Below are 21,222 nucleotides of genomic sequence, written 5' to 3'. Positions count from 1 at the left end.
TCCAGGGGTTTTCATGTATCCTCTCAGGGAGAAAAGCAGCCTGTGAAGCCAGCTGAAGATACATTGATTGCTTCCCATCCCTTCAATAGAATTTCCCCAGGGTGGGATGTCTTTGTCCCATTCCCCCTACCCCTGTGGAAAAATACCATATTCAAGATGGATTCCAGCACCAGATGGCATGGTTACGTGTCTGTAGAATTAAGCACAGTTTAGGCTTCCAGGCAAGACTAGTCACAGATCCTTGTCCTGAGCACCGAGCCATTAAGTTCCTTAAGTACCACTTCTGGCTTCCACTGGAAGACCTAGATTGATAAACAGATTTACACTTTATATTTCTAATTTCACATACAAGAAAAATACATGCACCCAAATGCAAGATACATATTCAGGAGGTTGCAAGCTCTTGCATGATGGGCTACTTGCCCCGTCTTGCATAAAGTATATTTGAGTTATGCATGTTCTTATTCAAAAGTGCATTTCCATTAAAAAATCATAGAATCATAGAATACTAGGACTGGAAGGGACCTTGAGAGGCCATCAGACCCAGTCCCCTGCCCTCATGGCAGGACCCAGTACTGTCTAGACCATCCCTGATAGACATTTATCTAACCTACTCTTAAATATCTCCAGTGACAGAGATTCCACAATCTCCCTAGGCAATCTATTCCAGTGTTTAACCACCCTGAGAGTTAGGAAGTTTTTCCTAATGTCCGACCTAAACCTCCTTTGCTGCAGTTTAAGCCCATTGCTTCTTGTCCTATCCTCAGAGGCCAGGAAGAACAAGTTTTCTCCCTCCTCCTTGTGAGACCCTTTTAGATACCTGAAAATCACTATCATGTCCCCTCTCAATCTTCTCTTTTCCAAACTAAACAAGCCCAGTTCTTCCAGTCTTCCTTCATAGGTCACATTCTCTAGACCTTTAATCATTCCTGTTGCTCTTTTTCTGGACCTTCTCCAATTTCTCCACATCTTTCTTTAAATGTGGTGCCCAGAACTGGACACAATCCTCCAACTGGCCCTAATCAGCGCAGAGTAGAGCAGAAGAATGACTTCTCGTGTCTTGCTCACAACACACCTGTTCATGCATCCTAGAGTCATGTTTGCTTTTTTTTGCAACAGCATCCCACTGTGGACTCATATTCAGCTTGTGGTCCACTATAACCCCTAGGTCCCTTTCTGCAGGACTCCTTCCTAGACAGTCACTTCCCATTCTGTATGTATGAAACTGATTGTTGCTGCCTAAGTGGAGCACTTTGCATTTGTCCTTATTAAACTTCATCCTGTTGACCTCAGACCATTACTCCAGTTTGTCCAGATCATTTTGAATTATGACCCCATCCTCCAGAGCAGTGTCACCGAACCGTTAGCGATTGACCTGGCTCTTGCAGCTGCTGTTCACTGCCCCTCCCCCCCCAATGGAAGGGTTACCCATGAAATCAAGGGAATCCAGGTTCCCATTGTCAACTGGGGAGTCAATTTGCTAGACTATTTCAGTCCTGCAGGGCTGCCCTGGGGGTGACTGTGGGAAAGCAGCAGAAACCAGACTATCCGGGCCCAATGATCCTTTCTGACTGGCAGCCTTTGCACCATTGTGCTGCAATGTAGGAGGTTCCTGGCGTCGGGGGTGACCAGGTGTCTCTGCTTTTTCCCTTATCCGAGCAGCTCGCTGAGTGCAGGAGAGTGACACTGTCGCATGGCTCTGGTGGGGCTGCCTGCTGTCTGCAGCCACTGTCTCAGGAGCAGAGCATGTCTATCCTGTTCTCGGAAGCTGGCCAGGCATGTCTGTTCTGCATGGAAGTCCCAGGAACCATCTCCTTATCCAGCTGGTACCGCTGAGGGTCAGCAGGTGAGTGTCTCCTAGACCAGGTCTATGCTGGGAAGGTTTGGTGACAAAAGTGCTGTCGAAGTGTGTGACGTAGTGGGGGGGCTGTCTGCTCTGTAACCCGGGGTCCCCCTGCTCTGTGAGGTGTGATTCCCACTAACTCACCCACATGTGGATTGGCCCAGACACCTAGTCCCAGCTTGAGCAGATAACAAGGCTCTTCCCAGAGGGAGAGACAAAGGAAGGGAGGTGGAGACGGACACCTGGCTGGGGGGCAGGGTCTGGGTGCTGGGCAGTATCTGGCTGGGAAACATGAAGTGAACAGACTAAGCTGGATGCTGAGGGTTGGGGGCGATGGATCCCCTACTCCAAGGGGTCTGAGGCATCCGGGCCCTGACTCCTGTAACCACATCACATCTGTGCCGTGCTGTATCTTTGAGAAGCAATACACCCTCTCTGTTCTACTGGCTGGTGGAGTCTGTTCTGGATGCTATGGGGGTGCAGGATCGGGGGGAACCCCGACGCACCATCACAAAGTGAAAACCAGTCAAACTGGTTTTTCCACCTCCCACTGTCGACATTTCATGGCCACATTGCTAGCTCCCCTGCCGACAGACAGGGCAAAGCAAGGTGGGTGAGCATCCTGCAAGGCTGTGTTGTGGGAAGGCAGAGCTGATCCCTGTGCTTCTTGGGATTCCCTCGAGTTCTCCCATAGCCTCCTCAGCTGCTGGGAGCAGCATCGTGTGCAGCTCTGTTAGCTCTCCATGCTGAGGGATGTCAAAGCAGCACGGCCGTCTCTCCAGCCCTCCCTCTGCCAGAGCAGCCTGCCCGCCGCCGTCTTCCTAGCAGGGCGGAACAGGAGCATTCCAAAGATTTGCTCTTTGGTTGTTCCCCAAACTGACAGCTGAGTGAGCTGCTCCGACACTTCCCAGAGCTTTGAATGGGAAGAGGCATGTGCTTGCAGGGCAGCAGAGATCAAAACACTGAGCAGAGCCATCAGGGCAGGCATTCTGGGATATTGGAGGAAGCCAGTTCTCTCTACAAAACAAACAGCAGAGACCACACCGGCTCTTGGTCAACAATAAAGGGAGGGAAAAAGACAAAAATCTCTTGCGGGGGTGGAAGTGTTTTTGTCACCAAAATCGGGTGTTTTTTCCTGACAAAAGTTGCATGGTAGTGCGGACGCACTCATTGCCTTGTCAACAAAAGGCAGGTTTTGGTGACAAAACTTGGCAGTACAGACAAGGCCCTACAAGTTGGTAGGTCATGCAGCACTCCAGGAGGAAGAGCGCCCTGTGCCCATGACGGAAGCAAAGGCTGGAAGACGCAAACCCTGCTGTTGCGGGCCTGCCCGGTGCGTAGCTACTGCGGGAGAGGTGCATGAACATTGAGCTCTGCCCTGGTTTGTATTTAGTGACTGCGGATGGCTGGTTTGCTTCATTGAATGGGGAAACGTTAAGGGTTAATGCTCACTCTGCTGTGTTGGGTATCTGGATGCAGATTTGCCGGGCCTGGCAGGTGGGAGGAAGGGGTGTGGTTGGCTCTGGTGAAGGCTCAGAGAGAGGAAGATCTCCGCAGTTCAGGCAGCCATCTGGTTGCACGCCCAGTGCAGAGATGTTCTCCTCCACCCCTTGCCTAGGCGCACTTGACGGATCCATCTCCACCGAAGGGAGGTGCTGGCTTCCGGGTGAGAAATGGTGGCATTGGGTGAATCCGTGACTCCTGGATCCAAACCTCCTGCACCACCGGACCCAGGAAACCGAAGGAAATCCAGGACACTAGCCTTGTTCCACGTGCAACAGAGTCCACGTGAAACACAGAAGAGGATCAGGACAGACGAGGGAATGGGCGGGTCACTGAGCAATTTCAAACGCTGCGGTTAAAGCCCCGCCGGCTTTATTGCCGTGGCGGGGCTGTAAATCACCCACTTCAGCGGCTGGAGCCTTTTGGAGGAAACCAGCTGACTTGCCAGTAAACTTCAGCGTGCCCCTGGCTTTACTCAGCATGCGTCAGCGGTGGGACAGGAAGTGCTCGGACCAATGAGCAAAGCGCTCCGCAGCCGGAGAACTCTGGTTGCAAAACAGCTCAAAGATTGAGCGCTTGCTACCTCGTCGCCCCTGGCTGGCAATGTCCCACGGTGCACACACGCCATTCATGCCCCAGGCCGCGTGTGCCCTGGGGAGCTGGGTTGGTAATCCCATTCCTTCCCCTTGCCCCTCCAAACGGCCTTGAACATGGCACCCCTTTCCAGCTGCCCAGTGCCTCACCCCGGCATTGCAGGCGGCTTCCCCAGCTGCCAAACTTCATGGCGCTTTTGTGGTGCTTCTTGCCGAGCCAGGCCAATGCGCCCGTGGGTGACACTCGGGTTGGCTTTGCTGCGAGGGCTTCATGCAGAGATGCCTTCTGGCTTGCTCCATGCGAGGCTCCTGGTCCCCCTCCTTTCCTGGCGGAGGAGGGGCTGAAGAAAGCAACGCCTTCCCCAAGGGAAGCGGGGGACGATGGCCCGGTGCTCAGGGTGAGGATCTGTGGATAGGCTTGTTTTGCCTGCAAGATGGTGCTTGGTCCTGCAAAGACTTGTGACCAGGCCCCCTGCTGCTGGAATCCATCTTGAATTGGGCACTTTCCCCAGGGCGGGTCGTCTGTCCCATCCCCCCACCGCGGTGGAAAAGTCTATTGAGGGGATGGGAAGCAATTAATGATTGTGGCCGTAGCTGGCTTCATGGGCTGCTTCCCCCCGCGAGGCGACGCGAAAGCCCCTGGGAACACTAGAACGCTAACACGCCGGGTGGAGATGAAACCCAACGCTCGGCCTTGGTCTCCAAGCCAAGGCATCAGTGGAGCGCCGGTGAAAACGGGGGCAGGTTTGCCTGGAAACTGCCTGCTCCTCGGGGAGAGCCAACTCCTGGGAAACTTGAGGAGCTGTGGGGTTCCCCCAGCACTGTGCTACAGGGCATGGGAAGGGAGTCGGGCCCTCCTCTTTGTAGTCAAGGTGCTGGGATGCCCCGTGAGGCTGGGCTGTGATGGAGCAGCCACGGCCAGGGATGGGAGGATGGAAAAGCTGCTTGTTCTGCACAGGCTGGGCCTTTGCCCCACCCTCCCCTCTGCCCTAAAGGGCTTTTTTCCTCTGGAGGGAGGCCCTCTGTGGCCAGGCCTCTGGGGGCTCCCCGAGCTGCAGACCTGCCAAGCGACTCTGGAGCAGGAACTCTGGGAAGAGCCTCTGTCTTGAGGCCCAGTCCTTGGCCCTGTTCCCCATCCCTCCCGGCCAGCCTCGTCAGCGCACTCCTGCCAGGACCTGCCCTTCAGCCAGGTGTGTGGCCTGGTCCCTCCGGGCTGTACCTTCTGCCAAGCATGCCCCCCCCCGTGCCATCCAGGGCTAGGAGCCGCTGGCCGTGTGCCGTGGCGGGGAGTTTAGCTTCCTCTCTCTCGAACTCGCCGGCGTTCGGGGAAGTTGTGGCAGGGCAGCCAGAGGTGGCGAGGTTTTAGCAGCAGCCACAAACGTACTTCTGCCCAGAGGAGCTAGAGCGGGGGGGGGGGGGGTCACAGCGGGCGGCAGAGCCCACAGCCCGGCTGAGGGAAGCCCCTGCAGCATCTCGCAAGGATGGGGTTTGTGTCTGTTTCCCAGCGACGTCCGGTGCGGCCTGCCAGCTCTCTGCTCGGCCCAGGGGCTGCCCACAAGTGTCTAAAAGGAGGCAGGTGGGGGCCCCCGAGTGCAGACCCAGGGCTCGAGCGGCAGGGAAGCAGGGGGCTTGACAGACAAGGGCCCCTCGAACCACCCGCTTCAGCCCGGCCGTTAGCAGCTCCCCGGGGTTGGCAGCCACTTGCCCCAGGACCAAGTCTGCCCCAAATTCAGCCAGATGGCTGGCACTAGGGCAAGTGGGGCCCAGCTGCCCTAGGGCAGGTCTGGGTTACGGTGGAACCAGGAATTCTTTGGCCACGTTTTTCAGGCGTGACATCGGGCATCTGGTGCGGTCTGATTTGCAGCCCTCTCTGAGCCACCCCTCCTCAGCTGTCTCCTCTCTTAGGAAGAGCCCCACGTCCCTCTCCCTCCGGCCGCTGTGCTTTGCCTTCTCTCCATAGGCTGGCCACCCGGCACCCCAGGTCTAAGCAGCACATTAATTCTTCAGGTGACAGCCCTGCAGAGAAAACCCACGGGAGCCAACAAGAGGGCGGGCCTAAAACGCTTACCAGCCATCACCCCCGCCTCCAGCCTCGGCAGGCGTCGGTCCTTAAGCCCAGCCTGGGGTTCCCGGAGCTCCAAGTTGGTAGCTTTCTCAGCCAGGGTACATCCTTACCTACATGCAGCTGCACTGGGCACCTGAAAATCTGGGGTACTCCTGGGTCTTAATGTCCCCCGCCCGTTTCGTCCAATCCTGGCTCTTCGGCTCTGCTTTCTCCAGAGAGAGGCTCGTTAAGTGCAAAGGGGAAAAGCCGGCCAGAGCTCTGACAGCGCAGCCAGCCTGGGAAAGAGCCAGTCGGGTGGCAACGAAGCCATGTAAGAGGCGTGTCGTCCCCTGGGATACGCCGTCCGTTTCTGAGTTCCCCGTGTCGGCCGACAGGGCCGGAGTTTAAAATGTGCTTTAAAAATATTTTGTGAGTGGGCAGCTGATGGCTGTAAAATCCCATCTCTAAACAATTGGCCCCCGGTGGGCACAGAGGCTCCAGTTCAGTAGTCTGGGGTAGGGCCCCAGACATCCGAAGGGCCCTTAAGATGTCAGCTTAGACCCAGCACTGGGGCTGGGCAGATCAGCTGCTGCTGTGCAGAGCCGGAGCCTTTAATCTCCAGTCTCTGGGAGCAGGTAATCAGCAACCAGTCTCCCTCTCGGGTGTCATTTCGAAAGCCTGGAGTTTTACACAATGGGTGGGGGGGGAGTTTGCACTAACTTCTGCCCAGGTGTTTCTCTGCAAATCCACTTCCCGGCTCTTGTCCCAAACCTCGGCCAGTGGCGTTCTTTGAACTGGCCAGTCCCCATCCGGGTTGTCCCTAGAAAGGTGACGCGTAGGTACCGTCCACAAGACGACGCAGCCGCTGCCTCTTTTACAATGGATCCCAAGCACACCGAAGTGTCAGTCAATAACCGGAGCAGAAAATGGTCTTACTGGCCTCACTGGCTTCTGGCCTGATCCCAGCAGCACTGCGGTGAGACGGCGCCAGGCCGAAAGGTCAGAAACGGACGAATCAGCCAGCACGACGGCTCCAGCCCAGGGAAGGAGCAGGCCCGGCTGAGAATTCCAGGTAGGTGCAGGCTCGGTTATTTTCCCCAAGCTGGTTTGCCCAGCTGCGTCCCTTCCCCTGCCTCCTCCATCTCTCTGCACCGGCCGCCTCCCCCCGCCCGGAGCCCCTCGCTACCACACCAAGGCCAACCGAGAGAAGCTGACAAAAGTTTAGACCAAAAGGCGGCCATGGACAAGCATCTCCCGGTTCTTAGTCATCGCTGCCGTCTCCATAGCTGCGAAAACACATTGCAAATCACCAGGCCGCAGCGCTGTCAAACTTCTCCCCTCACATTTCAGCCCAGTGCCCTGGGATGGGAGGGTGGCTCTTCCACCGGAGCCGCGCTTCCCCAGGCCCGGGGACAGGAGAGATTCCTGCTGCCTCTGTGTTTACTCCTTCCCGCGGTGACGTAAGGCAGCGAGGGGGGGGGGAGCAAGGTTCAGCGCGATATAAAGCCGGGTCTGGTCCATTTCATTCATTTCCCTGGCAGACGTGGCCGAAAGCTGCGTGCCCGTCGCTTTCTATAAATATAGGCAGAAATTGCACAACGCCGCGCTGCCGCCCCGGCCCTCTTGCACCATGCGGAGCGCACGGCAGCTCGTCAGGTTCACCCTCACCTGCCTGCTGCTGCTCCTCTCCAGCGTGGAACCGCGGCCACGCTCCTGGGACCAGCCCGAGCTTGAGCTCGAAACAATCAAAAGGGGCATCCTGGACCGGCTGGGGCTGCAGGAGCCACCTGTGCTCCGACAGAGGCTGGACCAGGATGGGCTGAGGCGGGCGCGCCAGCTCTACCGGGAGAAACTCACCCAGCTGAGGGGGAACCGGAGCAGGGACGAAAGCCAGGCGGCAGCCCCAGCCTGGACCCTTCACCTCCTGACTCCAAAGCGTAAGTGAAACCAACCGAGAGGAAAAACGCCCCGGCAGGGAGAGCTGGGGGTCAGCAGCTCAGCCACCTGGGGAGGCTGCGGAAGCTCCGTTGCTGGAGGCTTCCAAACGGAGGCAGGATGGGTTAGACCCAGCAAGGCCTGTCCCTTGGCAAGGGCTGGCCTGGCTGACCCTGGCGCCCCCGTCTAACCTACAGCTCTGTGAGCAAAGCCCAGCCCCCGGCTCCAGTTTGTGTTTTTCCAAGCGGCTGGGGAGAAACTTTCCACGGTACAGCCGCAGCATGTGCCCCGCCACAGGGAGTGTCGCCCGTTACCAGACCCCCTCCGACACACCTGCAAGTGCTTATCTCCCAGCGGCTGTGGTAGGTCACGGCCTCGCCCCCAGCACCTGCCGCCTGGTTTCTTTCAGAACCACCGGAGACGGCAAATTCCCTGACAAACAGGGAGCCTGCCCCAGCAGGTGTGTGTGTGTGTGTGTGTGCGTGGTCAGGCACAGCTTGGTCTGGGTCTAGCTTCTCTTCCCCCGCTCCCCCCCCGCCGGCCATGCACCAGGGGCCCGCTATGGGATTTTTGCGCATGGCTGCCGTGTCAGGGACAGGCTGTGGGGTAGGAAATCCTCAGACCTCCTTGGCACCCCTGCTGTTTGCTAAGCCACTGCCTCCGCTGTTGGGACAGGGAATCCTGGCAGAAAACCGTGCATGTGTGTGTGCGGTGTGCGTACGCATGCATGTGCGTGTGTGTGTACGCGTGCGTGTGTGCAGAGGTGTGTGCGCGGTGCATGCGTGCATGCATGTGTGTGGTGTGCCTGCGTACACCTACGTGTCTGTGTGCGCGTGTGTGTGTGCGGTGTGCGTATGCATGCATGTGCGTGTGTGTGTGTGTACGCGTGCGTGGGTGCAGAGGTGTGTGCGCGGTGCATGCGTGCATGCATGTGTGTGGTGTGCATGCGTACACGTACGCGTCTGTGTGCGCGTGTGTGTGAGTGCGGCATGCGCACACATACCACCCATGCACCCCAGCTAACTCTCCTGGGCCTCCCGGGTGCTACCCCCACACAGGTGTTAATTGGAAATGGCTGAGTGTCCTGACTGGCTGACCCCCCACATAAATGGCCAACTCCTGTGCAAATCTGCCCCCACCACAGCAGGGGGGGGTTGGGTCTGGGCGCGGCTCGGCTAGTTCTGGTTGTGTGTTAGGTTAAGGAAAATGCAGGAAGGCAAGTTCAGCTGGTTCCCCAAGGACGGGCAGGCCAGGTCCATGGCCCTACAAGCAGCACGGATCCCGGGCCAGGCCTCTGGGCCCTTCCTGCTGGCCTGGGACCAGACCGATGCCAGGCAGAGGCACTTCCTAGGCGGTTTCAGGTTCCTGGCTTTGCTCCTGTGACAGCCCCGGCTCCCGGAGCGAGTGGCCGTGTGGAAACCCCCGGCTGCCCTGCATCCACCAGCCAGCCCAGTGGGCTCGGGTCCGGCTGCACTGAGGGAGGGGAGCTGGGAGCAGAGGGTCGCCCGCTGGCCTGGTTTGGGGCTCGCTCCTGGGCTTTGTGTGGCCGAGGCCGGTGGGGCTCCCAGGCCAGCAAACGGCAGGTGACACAGGGGAACAGAAAGAACCAGGTTTGCAGGACACTCTGGCTCAGCTCCTGTGTCCGTCCGTCCCCCCTTGTCAGCCTGCCAGGGTGGGGCAGGGTTAGAGGCACCCCGGGAGTGGGGGGGCGGGAGGCGCAGTCCTGGGCAGCCTGAAGGAGACAGCCCCAGGGATACGGAGCCGCACGGGGGCCCTGGTCTCTGGGCTGTGTTCCCTTAACTGAGTCATGAGGGGGAAAAGTGGAAAGCCCCAATCGAGGGCAGTCAGGTCTCTTGGCCTGATCCCGGAGGCGCCTCGGACTCCCATGGACGTCGCTCGAGGCCTCCGCACGCGCCCCCCCCCCCCCCCCCGTGGCTTCTTGCCAGCCACGCCCTGTGCTGCCCGTCTCTGGGCACAGAGGCCACGGGCTGGCCAGACAAACCCAGGCAGCCAGGGTTCAAGCGGGCCCAGCTGTGGCCGTGGCCCCTGCAGAGCACCGCCAGGGAGCCGGGCGTGGGGCTCCCCATGCCAGGAAGGGACCCGTGTGTCACCCAACTCACCCCCCCACGAGCTCAGTGTCAGCACCGGGGCCCTGCCTGCCTGAGCAGAGCTGGCTGGTGTCTCCTCCCTGTGAGAGTAAAGCAGCTGCCTTGGGCTGCAGGTTAATTGGCGGCTGGGGGGGGGGGGTGTTTATAACACTAGGGCAGAGCCAGTGCTGGGGGGGCAGGCATGTTGGACACTTTGCTGGGGGGGGGAGCTACGGGGTGTGTGGCAGGGGCCGGGGGGGGGGGGGGTTTCTAACCAGCGTTGCTCCATGGCGGGGGAGGCCAGACCTTTTGCCTGGGGCTTGTAACCGCCCGAGGCCCGTGGCTTTACATCGGTTTTCTCATGATCCAGTGGAAGGAAATCGTTGGTGTCGCAACCCAGCACAGTGTGACTGGAGTGCGGGCTGCGGGGTGGGGCTGAGGATGGGCTTTGGGGTGCAGCAGGGGGCTCTGGCTTGGAGGGGGGCAGAAGGGGCTGACCTGGAGCAGCTCCTGGGCAGCGGGGGGGAGGAGGGGGGCTACGGCAGCCTCCTGCCTCTCCTGGCACCGCAGACCCTGCTGCGCCCCAGAAGCAGCCGGCAGGTTCCCAGGCAGTGGGCGTGTGGCGCTAGTGCTCAGGGCAGGGGCAGCGTGTGGAGTCCTCTGCTCTCTCCCCCCCATCTAGGAGCCGGGCCTGCTGCCGGGGCGCAGCGCAGTCTGCGGAGCAGGACAGGCAGGAAGCTGTCTTAGCCCCCCCGTTGCTCCCCTGATCCCCCTGCAGCCACGAGACCCAGCGCCCGACATCCCCCCCCACCAGCGCTGGGTCACGACCCATCGTGTGAAACCCACTGGCCTAGGGTAGACCCATGCACTCCTAAGGTGAGGCGAACCTGGCTGTAAACCGGACAGGGCTAAAGCCCTGGCCTGGCATTGACAGCCCTGCTCTGCCACAGCCGGCCTGTGTGCCCTGGAGCCAGCCGCTGACTCTGCCTCGGTTTCCCCAGCTGTGAAATGGGGATTACCAAGAGGTGCATGGGGAGCCCCTGGCTAGGTGGTTTAGGGGAAACTCCGTCCGTGTCCAGATGGGACCCGTGCAGAAAAGCTTCTGCACCGCGGTACAGCAAGCACGCAGCAGTCATGCCCAGGGAGGGGAGGTGGGTGTGCAATGCACGAGGATAACACGCGTGTCACACGGCACATGCAGCCTTGAATCAGACACGCTGGCTCGTGCCAGGGGCAGGCAGGTCCCCTCAGGCCCAGAAAGGGGGAGCACTGAAAATCCCTCTTAACCCTTTGCTGCCTCCTCTCTCTGCAGTGCAGCGCCGGACCGACGCCCCCGTGGGCAGCTCCCGCTACGATCTCACGCTGTCCCGCCCCGAGGCCTTCCCCCAGGAGCTCAGCGTGAGGAAGGCTGAGCTGAGACTTTTCAAGCCGTCTCTCCGCACTCTGGATTTGTCCAGGCTCAATGCCTCCTGGCCGTCTCGGGTGGAGCTCTACAGGCTGCCAGAGCCCAGGCAGCGCCGCGGGGACCCCGAACTCCTGCATTCGCACACTCTCGCCGCCACACCCCTGAGCCTCGAGCTGGGGGCTGCTGTCCGGGAGTGGGCAGCTAGCGCCGTGCCGCAGCTGCAGCTGCAGCTGGTGTTCCCTGCAGACCTTTCTGCCTTCCTGGCCACCAACCGGAGCAGCCAGGGAGCTGAGACGCTCCAGCTGGAGGTGGAAGCGCAGGTGCCGGTGGGCGAGCGGCGGAGGAAGTCCCGGGCGCTGGAGGAGGAATGCAGGAAGAACGACGGGAAATGTTGCCTCAAGTCCCTCAAAGTGTCTTTCCAAGACATCGGCTGGTCCGACTGGGTGATCGCGCCCAACAGCTACTACATGAAGTTCTGCGCCGGCTCCTGCCCCCACAACCACAAGCCGGCCAGCATGCATGCCCAGATCAAAGCCCGGCTGCACACCCTGTCCAAGGAGATGCCGTCCCCCTGCTGCGTGCCCGCCGGCTACGACCCCATGGTGCTCATGCACTACAGCAGTGACGGGAGGATCGTCTCCACGCTCTTCGAGGACATGATCGTCACCAGGTGCCACTGCGCCTGAGGGCACGCACCTCCCGTGGCGGCTGGCAGCCACCCCTGACCCGTCCCGGTGCCGGGAGGAGACCACGTTGCCAAGGGCCACCCCACAGGCCGTTACCGGCGAGCCCCCGGCAGAGCTGAGAGGTAGCCGCTGATTGCATTGCTCCGTCGGATGCAAACTTCCCCTGGGTGCAATGGCATGGGCATGTTTACAGCCAGACTCCTGGCAGCCAAGGCCCACTGCATTGACCCACGTGCCCCGTGGGCCACGGGGCCCCTTCTGCCGCCGGCTAGGTCATCTCCCCAGCCTCCTGCTCAGCTCCGAGCCCCTGCAGCTTGGTCGGGCGCAACGCAGTCACCAAGGGCTGGCCCTGCCGGTCCCAGCAGGGGCGTCTTCTGGCTGCACACGGGTCACTTAGCCCCCTCCCCCTACTCGATATTTGACTGCGGGGAGGGGGTCGGGTCCTCCCTCCAATAGATGGATCAATGCCAGCGGCAGGTTTTGCCAGGGCTGCTCCCGAAGAGGGAGAGCAAAATGTGCACTGTGATTAGGGATTTATTTATACCCCCCTCTTATTTATTGTTAACTTATTGGGCTTCGTGCCACGCAAGGGGCCTGGCGCTGGGTATTTATGAACAGACGTTGCCGTGAGCGCAAACCGAATAAACGTCTCTGCGAAAAGCGCCGGCCTGGCTGCTCGCCTCTGTCCGCTCGCAGCCCGCGCCCGTCCCGGCTCCCTCGCTGCTGCGCAAAGGGCAAAGCACCGGCTGCACAGAGCGCCCGGGGCAGATTCCAGCCCTGTCGAGCCCCCGAGCAGCCGCCGCGCTGCTCCGCCCGCGCTGGTCCCTGGGCTGTTCTGGGCAGCCCGGTTCAGGGCCTCTTGTGTCCTCTGACGTGGACGCCAGCCCTCGGGGAGCCGCGAGTCCCTCCCCCTGCAGGCGGTCCCAGGAGCGAATGCTCCACGTGTTGGGAGCAGGCCGAGAGCCGTCCGTTCTGCTGAGCCGGGGCCGGCTTGGCCAAGCCACCCACAGGGAGCTGGCTCCCCTCCGCTTCTAGTCCCGGAGCCACTGGCAGCATCTACATGGGCACTTCCCACCATCCCCCCACTCGCCCTGGCCCTGGGCTCTCACGCCCCACCCGATCCCAGCAGGAGAGGGGCCCTGGTAACGCTGGGGCTCCCTTAACCTGGGGCTGCTCCATTTGGACCAGGAGAGCTCCTGGACGGGCTGCTGCTTGGCCTCTCCTTCCTCGGTCGTGAGCTGGAGGGACCCCTCCCTCCGGGCAGGGGGACCTGGCAGAGACGCCCTTCACGGGTGGAATTCCAGCCCCCGCGTAACCATCCTTCCCTGGGGTTCCCTCTCGGCCACCTCCCCCCAGCCACCCAGCCAGTCCTGCGGCCTCACCCCAGGGGCGATGCTCCTGCCTCAGGCAGCCCCGGATTCTCAGCAGGTGCCTTTGTTCCTGGAAAGTCACGTTTGCTGGGGGGGCGGGGGCAGTGGCAGGTGGGCTGCCTAGTTCTGCTGACCCCTTGGGGGGCTGCTGCCAGCTGTCCTCCATGCCCGCTGCTGGCCTGCAGCTGAGCAGGGTTCCAGGGCTGCCCAGCAGCAAGAGGGGGCAGTGGGGTTCACCCCTTCTCCCCGCACAGCTGCCTTGCCCCACCTCCATGGCTCCAGCACTAGCCAGGTGGGCTCACCCCCAGGCACCGGGGCAGGCTGGATTCCCCCCCTGCCAGCCAGCCCCGGCCCCTGTGCCAAGGGGGGGACCCAGGAACGTGTGTGCAGACCCCCCCCCCCCATCCCGGCTCTGCCTTCCCCCGGAGTTCAGCCCGTCAGCTCACGGCCACATTCCCCTTCCCCTGTGGGTGGGTCGCTCTCTGCTTCCCCGGCATCACCCCCTGCCTGGCCCCCTCGCAGCCAGCGTCACCCCCTCCATGGCAGGGCGCAGGGCCAAGCCTTAGGCGGAGACCTGGCTGCAAGCCCCGTGGGCTCCTGCCCCCACCCCTCCCAGGCCGGGAATCGCTGGCAGGTGAGTCAGCGCCCGGTGAGTTGTCCTGGAAACCTTTGCTTTGTTTGTGGCCTTGAAGCGGCCATGCCACTTTGCATGCGGCCTTGAGCGCCCGCCCCAAGGCCGAAGAACTTCCTTCACCCTGCCCTGCAGATAGCGCCTGCTGCCTAGGCAGCCGCCGGCAGGCCCGGGACTGGGTGAGGGAACGCGGGAGCCAGCCGGCGCTGGCCGGATCCCAGCCTGGCTGCCAAGGAGGTGGGGAGCCGTGGGCCTGCGTACGGGCAGCTGGAGAGAGCGCGGGAACAGCCTGCATGGGGGGGGGGCCATCCTCGGATCAGTCTGTCCCCCCTCCTGGGACTTCTCCCCCCAGCAGGCCCGACCCCTCCGGGTCCAAGAGCCATGTTCTCCAGATCACAGCACCAGCCCTGGGAGCCTCGCGCTCGTCCTCCAGGGCCTGTGTGCACAGCCCCCGCCCCCCAAGTCCCCTGCATCTCTGCTCCCCAGAGCCAGCTGCCTCACTCCCATCAGGGGCGTGTCGACCATCCCTCAGCCCGGGGGGGACACCCGGGCATCCTACTGCGGGTCGCAATACATGGCAGCTCAGAGTGTCCGGAGCCGGTGGGCCGGGACCTGGTCTGCTTGTGCTGCCCCGATGAAGTCCTGCGGCCGTGCAAGCTGCCCCGGGGGTGTCAGGTGGACTCTTGGAGGGCTGATGCCAACCCTCGCCACTGCCAGGTCACGGCAGGAACAGCCCCGTGTGCCCCAGACCGCGCTGAGGCTTCCCCACCCCGCTGGAGGGCACTGCTCCGTCTCTCTGAGCTCCTGGGTCACACGCTCCCTCTCGGTGCCCGCACAACGTCCCGGCTCCCAGCCAGCACCCACGCTCTGCCGAGGAAACCGGCTGGCTGGGGCCGCTGCCTTGTTAGCACCACGCGCCTTCGTCCCAGAGAAGGGAACTCGGCTCCCGGCTGCCTTTGGAACCGCTCTCCAATTCTCATCCACGGCCTGGCCGGACGCCTTGCCCGAGGCGCAGTGGCAGGGATGCCGTGGGTCCTCCCAGGTCCTGGTGTGGCCTGAGGTGCCTGGTGTGAATTGCTGCTACTTGCTTCCAGCCCTGTCGCCCGCTCCCGGGGGAACTCCCCAGCCCCTGACAACACAGCTGTGCTCCGGGCTGCGGAGCCCTGCTCTTCCCCTCTGCCTCCTGGCAGCGTACTCCCCCCGCTTTGTTCCACTCGCAGACCCATCACTTGTGGGCTGGACTCCCGTGGGACGTGCCGACCCACAGGCGCCGGGCAGCCCCGGTCACTGGGTTCAGCTCCCCCCACACCTGCCCATCCTGGCACCGCACACTCCGCTGTGCCCCAGAAGTGGCTGCAGCAGGCCCGGTTCTTCAGTGCGGGGGGAAGAGCGCGCAGGGCTCCACCCACGGCCCCTGCCCCGAGCATTAGCTCCGCGCTCCCATTGGCCGGGAACCTGCTTCTGCGGCACAGCAGGGTCTGCGGTGCCAGGAGAGGCAGGAAGCTGCCTTAGCCCCGCTCCTCACTCCCCCCCCCCCCAGCTGCACCGCTGACTGGGAGCCGCTCAAGCTAAGCCCCTCCTGCCCCAGCCCCCTTTCCTGAGACACCCTCTCCCCCGGGGCGTCTGCGTGGGTAAGAGTTGGTGCTGTCACAGCCGGGGCTACCCAGGGATTCAGTGGGGGGCAGCGTCCTCCCTTGGGGGGTGAAAAAGCCACACGCTTGAGAGATGCACCCCAGCCGTACCCCCTGCAGCCCAGCGCCTGGTTCCTGAAGTGATTCGCCCCGTGACCAAGCCCATACCCGCCGGGTTATCTATGTGCTGGTAGACCCCTGGAGACAGGCAGCGTCTGGGTGGAAGCTCTGGGCTCCCACCTAGCGCCCCACAAGGCCTGTGGCAGCAGCTGCTCCCCCCCGCTGTCCTTGTGGCCAGCCGGCTTTGTTGTGCTGAGCGGCCTGTTTCTGGCTTTTCTGAGCAGGCGGCTTCTGCTGGGAAAGGCTGGTGCGTGAACCCACGGCCCAGTGTCCCCGCAGATCAAAGGGCCAGTGCTCCTTTTAATGCCCGCCCCGTGGCGGCAAAGCATGGCCCGGGGTGCCCATCCCCCTGCCCCGAGCGCCCCTTGCTCTGCATCCGCGGCAGGTCTCTGAGTGTCTGAGGCGGAGCCGCAGGGAGCTCTGCCCGGAAAGGGCCGTGCTGAAGGATCTAGCCTCCCAGCCCGTTACTGGCCCACGGCCCTGGCTCCGGAGCCCCTGGGGGCAGAGTCCGGAGGGGGTGCCGGAGCAGCGGCTGAAAACCAGCAGGGAAGGGGCGGGGTGCCCAGACTGGCTGGCTTCTCAGAGCTGGTGCCTGGCACCTTGGGCGGTTTGGCTGGGGGGGCAGCGTAGGGTTGACTCATGTGCGGTTGATCGTGGGTAGTTTAGTGCCCTCGCTCCCGGGGAACTGGCTCCGTGGAGAACCGGGCAGGGCAGGGGTAGGCAGGATGTTCTTGGAGCCCGGAGCCCAGGAATACAGCCGGCCACGGGGCCGGCCCTGTGGGCCATGCTGCACTGGACGCACCACTGGCCTGCTCCCACGCCCAGCGGCCCGTGGAGGAGGGAGGCCAGCTGGGCCGTGGGCTAGTCCCGCTGGGACAGGGTCAGCGTGGGGCGTCACCCCGCTTGGGGCCGGGCCCGGCTCCCCCGCACGGCCGGGCCTGGCTCCGCGCAGTGCTGGGCTGGGTTAATGTTTACTGCTCCCTTCGTGCCTGGAACACCCCTTATCGGAGGGATTATTAGGTAATTATTAGATAAGGCACCTCTGCCCTGGGCGCGTGCCACCAGCCAATGGCCGAGCGCGGGGTGACGCTGGCGCGTGCGGCTCACACCACGATGGCAGGGCACCCGCCTTAGGGTGCGCAGCAGTAGAGCCCCCCCCGCCCCATTCTCGGCTGCGGGTTTGGGACAGGCCATCCCCTCACCCCTGCTCCATGCTGGGCCACCCTTGGCTGCCTGGTGGGAGCCCCAGGATTCGCCCTGGGGGAGCGGTTTCCCTGGTGGGGGCGTTCTGTGGCCTGGTTCGGCTCACGGCACAGGGTCCTGCCCCTGCTCTGAGGTGGCCGCGGGCCGGGCGGAGGTCACCAACAGAGAGTGGAGGGCTGCGAGGCAGCATTCCAGTGGGGCGAAGGTGACGCTTTGCCTGCCAGCTTGATCCCGGTCTGAGCCGGATGCCTGGGAGCTGCTCGGAGCCCGGGGGAATCCCGGCAGGCCTGTGCCTGGAAGTTCAAAGCCCGCGGGACGCTGACGCCAGCAGCTTCCCCTGTGGCTGCTGCGGCCCCTTGCAAGGCTGAGCAATCAGCTGGCCCGGCAGGCGGCCCTTCCCCGGGGCCAAGGTGCTGGAAGTGTCAGCGGAGTTCCCTCCACGTGGCTCCCTGGAGCCCGGCCCCCGCCCCTGCGCTGTCACGTCAGCTCCCGGTGCCCGGAAGGGCCGTGGCTCCGCAGGCCGCGTTCCAAAGGCCAAGTGACACCGCCCAGAGCTCCTCGGGCTGTGGCCTGTGATGCTAGCGCAGGGAGATGCCCGGAGCCTGCTCCCTGCCACGGCCGGGCCCCTCCCCCCGTGTGCTGCTGTGGCAAAGGGCGAGTGGATTTCCCTGCCAGGAGGGCCCATGGGTGCCGAATTCTAATGTGTGCATCGGCCTAAAATCAGGTAGCAGGTGCCCCCGTGCACGCCCGAGGCGACGGGTAAGTGCTGCCCTGCGTCACCTGCCCCCGGCTCCCAGTGCAGCGAGAGCAGCCGGCGCATGGGGAGGGCTGCTCCGCCCCAGCCTCTCTGGAGCAGCGTCGCCGGCTCGCAGGGCGCGAGGGGAGGGGGTTATCCCCCCTGGCTGTGTTATCCCCTCAGTGGTGAGTAGCGGGAGCAGCGCCTCCCAGTGGCTGGGGAGGTGAACAGGAGCGTTCTCCCGGAGAGCAGGCCTTGGCCACGCCAGGAGCCCCCACGGGTCCCGGGAGCTGGCTGGAGTTGGGTGAGAACCACAGCCAAGAGCCTTGTCCTGGCCGCTGCTCGATCGATCCCAGTGGTTTTTACACTTCTTAAGACCAAGGAACACCAAACAATATTTTTTTTAATGAGGAACATCAAGGATTTTTGGTTGAGCAAAAAAAAAAAAAGTTATTGAGGAAAAAAAGGGCAGCCTGTAAGGGTGGCCATTTTGAATTCTGTTGTTCTCCGCGACACGCTGCCGACTGCCTCGGTTTAAGAAGCACCGATCTCTCCCCGTCCCCTGGCTCCGGATGTTCCCTTGGCTCTTTGCTGGAAGCCGGGCCTGGTGCAGACAGGAGCCACAGACGGAGCTGGGTCTGTGCCGGGCCCCAGCGAGGGGCGTAGCCGCACTGAAGAGGGACGGGGGAGGCTCCGCCCGGGTCCCCCCTCCCCAGCATGTTCTTTTTCCAGCCGTCCCATCCATGCACAGGGCTGGGGGCTTTGCCACCGGTGCGCCGGGCGCCGCCGTCAGCAGCCAGCTGCTCCGTGCAGGGGTGCGCGTTTGGAAACGGGGCCCTACGTCCCTCACCCCGCCCCCGCTGGCCTGCAGCGTTTCCCCCCCGCCGTGTGGCCACCCTTCTCACAAGGGGAGCTGTGGCTTGCAGCTGCTCTCCCGGCCAGGAAGGGGCTGACCTCAGCCCCTTGCAGAAGAGAGCTGCGAAGGGGAGGGAGCGGCTCAGGTGCGGGGGCTGGGGGCAGGAGCGCAGGAAGAGCCGGCCTTTAAAAATACCCTTCGTGTAAACCCCACAATAGCTGCGCAGAGCGAGGCCTAGACAGAGCCTGTGGGGGTGGGACGGGGCCCTGGGCTGCACCGTCCTGTGATGCACGCCAGGCCACTCTGCACACAAATGAGCCGCCTTGGGAGTGTCGGGGGGGCTCTTAACCCCTTCCCCCCCTCCCGTGCACTAGCCCCTCCCCTGGTACAGCAGCCAAGGGGGGGGGGGGGAATTGGTGCAGAGGCTCTGGCGCCCCCCGGTGGCCGTGTGCAGAAGTGTAGGGGCTTAGGAATATGCATCCCTGGAAGATGCTTTAGGCAAAATGCATCATGGGACGGAGCAGTGTTCAAGCCCCCGTCTGCTGAACGTGCCTGGTCTCTGTGTGTGCACGTCTCATCCTCAGCCGTGACGTTCGTGTGGCGCCGTCTATCCATCCAGCGGTGCAAACGAGGGCCGGCAGCGATGGTCCGGGAACTGTGGTGGCTCGGTGCTCAAGACTACGGTCTGTAAATGGGTTTCTGGTTCCTGCAGGCCCAGGCTGTGCTAGAACCCATTTTGGATCGTGCACTTTCCCACGCCCGCTGAGAAAAGGTTGCACTGAGCGCAAAGAATTCCCGCCTGGGGCAAAAAGGAGATAAAGGCGGGGAACCAAATGATCAGGGGAGTCGCCAGATGCCAGGAGACCCTCCACTTGCCACACAAGCTGCCTGCTGGAAATGTCTCTTACGGGGCAAGACTCCAGCTCCGGCTAGGAGGCTGCCTTGCTCGAGAAAGCGACGATTAGAACAACGGTTAGGTCCAAATCTGCATGTGAACAAGTTTCTGCCACCACTTGAGTCCTACTTTTTATCATCTTCACCATCAACAACCACCACAGGCTCAACACCTATTGGTGACCAATCCCTCCCTCGCGATTTCCTTCCATCTTTTCCTGTCCAGTGCTCCGTGGCTTCCTTTCTGTAGACTAGCTCCGCACCAAAGTACTATCTCATCGCCCCGTTCTCTGTGGGGTCTGCCTCTCCCGTTCGGACCATCCATTACGCCGAATGCCAGGGTCTTTACTTTTTGCTCGTTGTTCATTCTGCAGATATGCCCAAATAGCTGTAACTTCCGCTGGAGAACCTTCTGCAGTAGAATAGTGGCCATTTCAACCAGATCGTCTCAACGACTTGATCACCTGCATCCTGCTTCAAAGACCTTTTAAGACTACCCTGGAAAGAGACTCCTCTGAACTGTCATTCATGCTTAAATTCGACACTTTACACTCAAATTTGAATAAAGACGCTAATTACCTTACCCATTACAAAGATAGCTTCCCCAATTATCACCTCTAATATCATTAGCTCACAGACATTTACCTTCCCCCGTTTCCCCCCCTCCATCCCCCTTCTGTTCTGAAATGTGATTTGTCCTTTTCATGTGTGTTCATTTTTTTAATTGTATCCTTTGGTATCTATGGTTGTGACAATTTTCGTCCACTATTTGATCTGAGGAAGTGGGTCTGGCCCACGAAAGCTCATCACCTAATAAACCATCTTGTTAGTCTTGAAAGTGCTACACGGTCCTGTTTTTTGTTTCTTCTGCAGTAGGTTCTCTTTCGGCTGTATCTTCCTATAGAATTCCTCGTTGAGGACCTTCTGCAGCCATCCTATTCTCAGGATCTTTCTATAACAACTCCTCTCGAACGCCAATTTCATTCTCTTCGCATCTTACTGACAACAATGTTGTTTATTATCAAACCCAGTGTAAATCATGGTTGGGGGTGGATACAGCGCTGCATGTCTCTCTTTCATTGATAAAGAGGGAGGCTCTTTTGAGCTCTCTCTCGGTAAGACTTTTACCCAGAGTAAGACGGATTTATCTGGGGGTTTGATCCCTTTTGGGGTTGTGTTCTCAGGTGCTATTAGATGAGCTGTCCCAGAGCAGAGCAGGTTCAGTGTCTGGGCTGTTACCCCAACTCTGTCTTGGCTCGGGGAGACCAGCTTCTGGCCCAGCAAGACAGGGTGGTGGGGCGCCCCAGAGAGAAGCAGGCAGGCTCAGTGGCATGATCAGCTCACCGGCTGACAGCCCCAAGGGGCGATCCAACCTGGCACACGGGAGCCATTCCCAGTGCCCCAGCCCCCCACTGGCACCGGGACTCGGCCCCTCTAGCCCTGAGCAAGTCTCTCCACCTGCCCTGACGGCAGCCCCAGAAGTTCAACCTTTTTGTACAGAGCTCCTGGGCCAGCCAGTCACCGCCCCTGCATGGAGCCGGGGGTCACGCCGGGGACGACCGAATTCCACGCGCTGCTCATTCTGCCCCCTGGTAGGGGGCAGGGCGCCTTGGGGTGGCAGCACAGTGCAGGATCTGCCCCGGGGGAGGGAGGTGACTGACGCAGCGAACGCAAGCAGGAGCATG

At 61.5% G+C, this 21,222-nt stretch overlaps 1 protein-coding gene across 1 annotated transcript; it reads left to right on the top strand.

Moving 5' to 3' along the window:
• The first annotated feature begins 7,067 nt into the window (after positions 1-7,067).
• Positions 7,068-13,071, top strand: GDF15 (growth differentiation factor 15). The gene is made up of 2 exons (XM_075902911.1): positions 7,068-7,920; positions 11,318-13,071. The coding sequence occupies exons 1-2, from the start codon at positions 7,614-7,616 to the stop codon at positions 12,094-12,096; spliced, it is 1,086 nt and encodes a 361-aa protein (XP_075759026.1). The 5' UTR covers positions 7,068-7,613; the 3' UTR covers positions 12,097-13,071.
• Positions 13,072-21,222: the final 8,151 nt, after the last annotated feature.

This window comes from Pelodiscus sinensis, chromosome 19 (assembly GCF_049634645.1).
Source record: "Pelodiscus sinensis isolate JC-2024 chromosome 19, ASM4963464v1, whole genome shotgun sequence".
Classification (NCBI taxonomy): Eukaryota; Metazoa; Chordata; order Testudines; family Trionychidae; genus Pelodiscus; species Pelodiscus sinensis.
The sequence above is the reverse complement of the archived record's forward strand: the minus strand, read 5'-3'. Positions and strand labels throughout refer to the sequence as shown.

Coding starts and splice junctions, on each gene's coding strand:
- GDF15 (XM_075902911.1), top strand. CDS start 7,614: ATGCGGAGCGCACGGCAGCTCGTCAGGTTCACCCTCACCTGCCTGCTG. Junction 7,921..11,317: donor TCACCTCCTGACTCCAAAGC/GTAAGTGAAACC, acceptor CTCTCTCTGCAG/TGCAGCGCCGGACCGACGCC.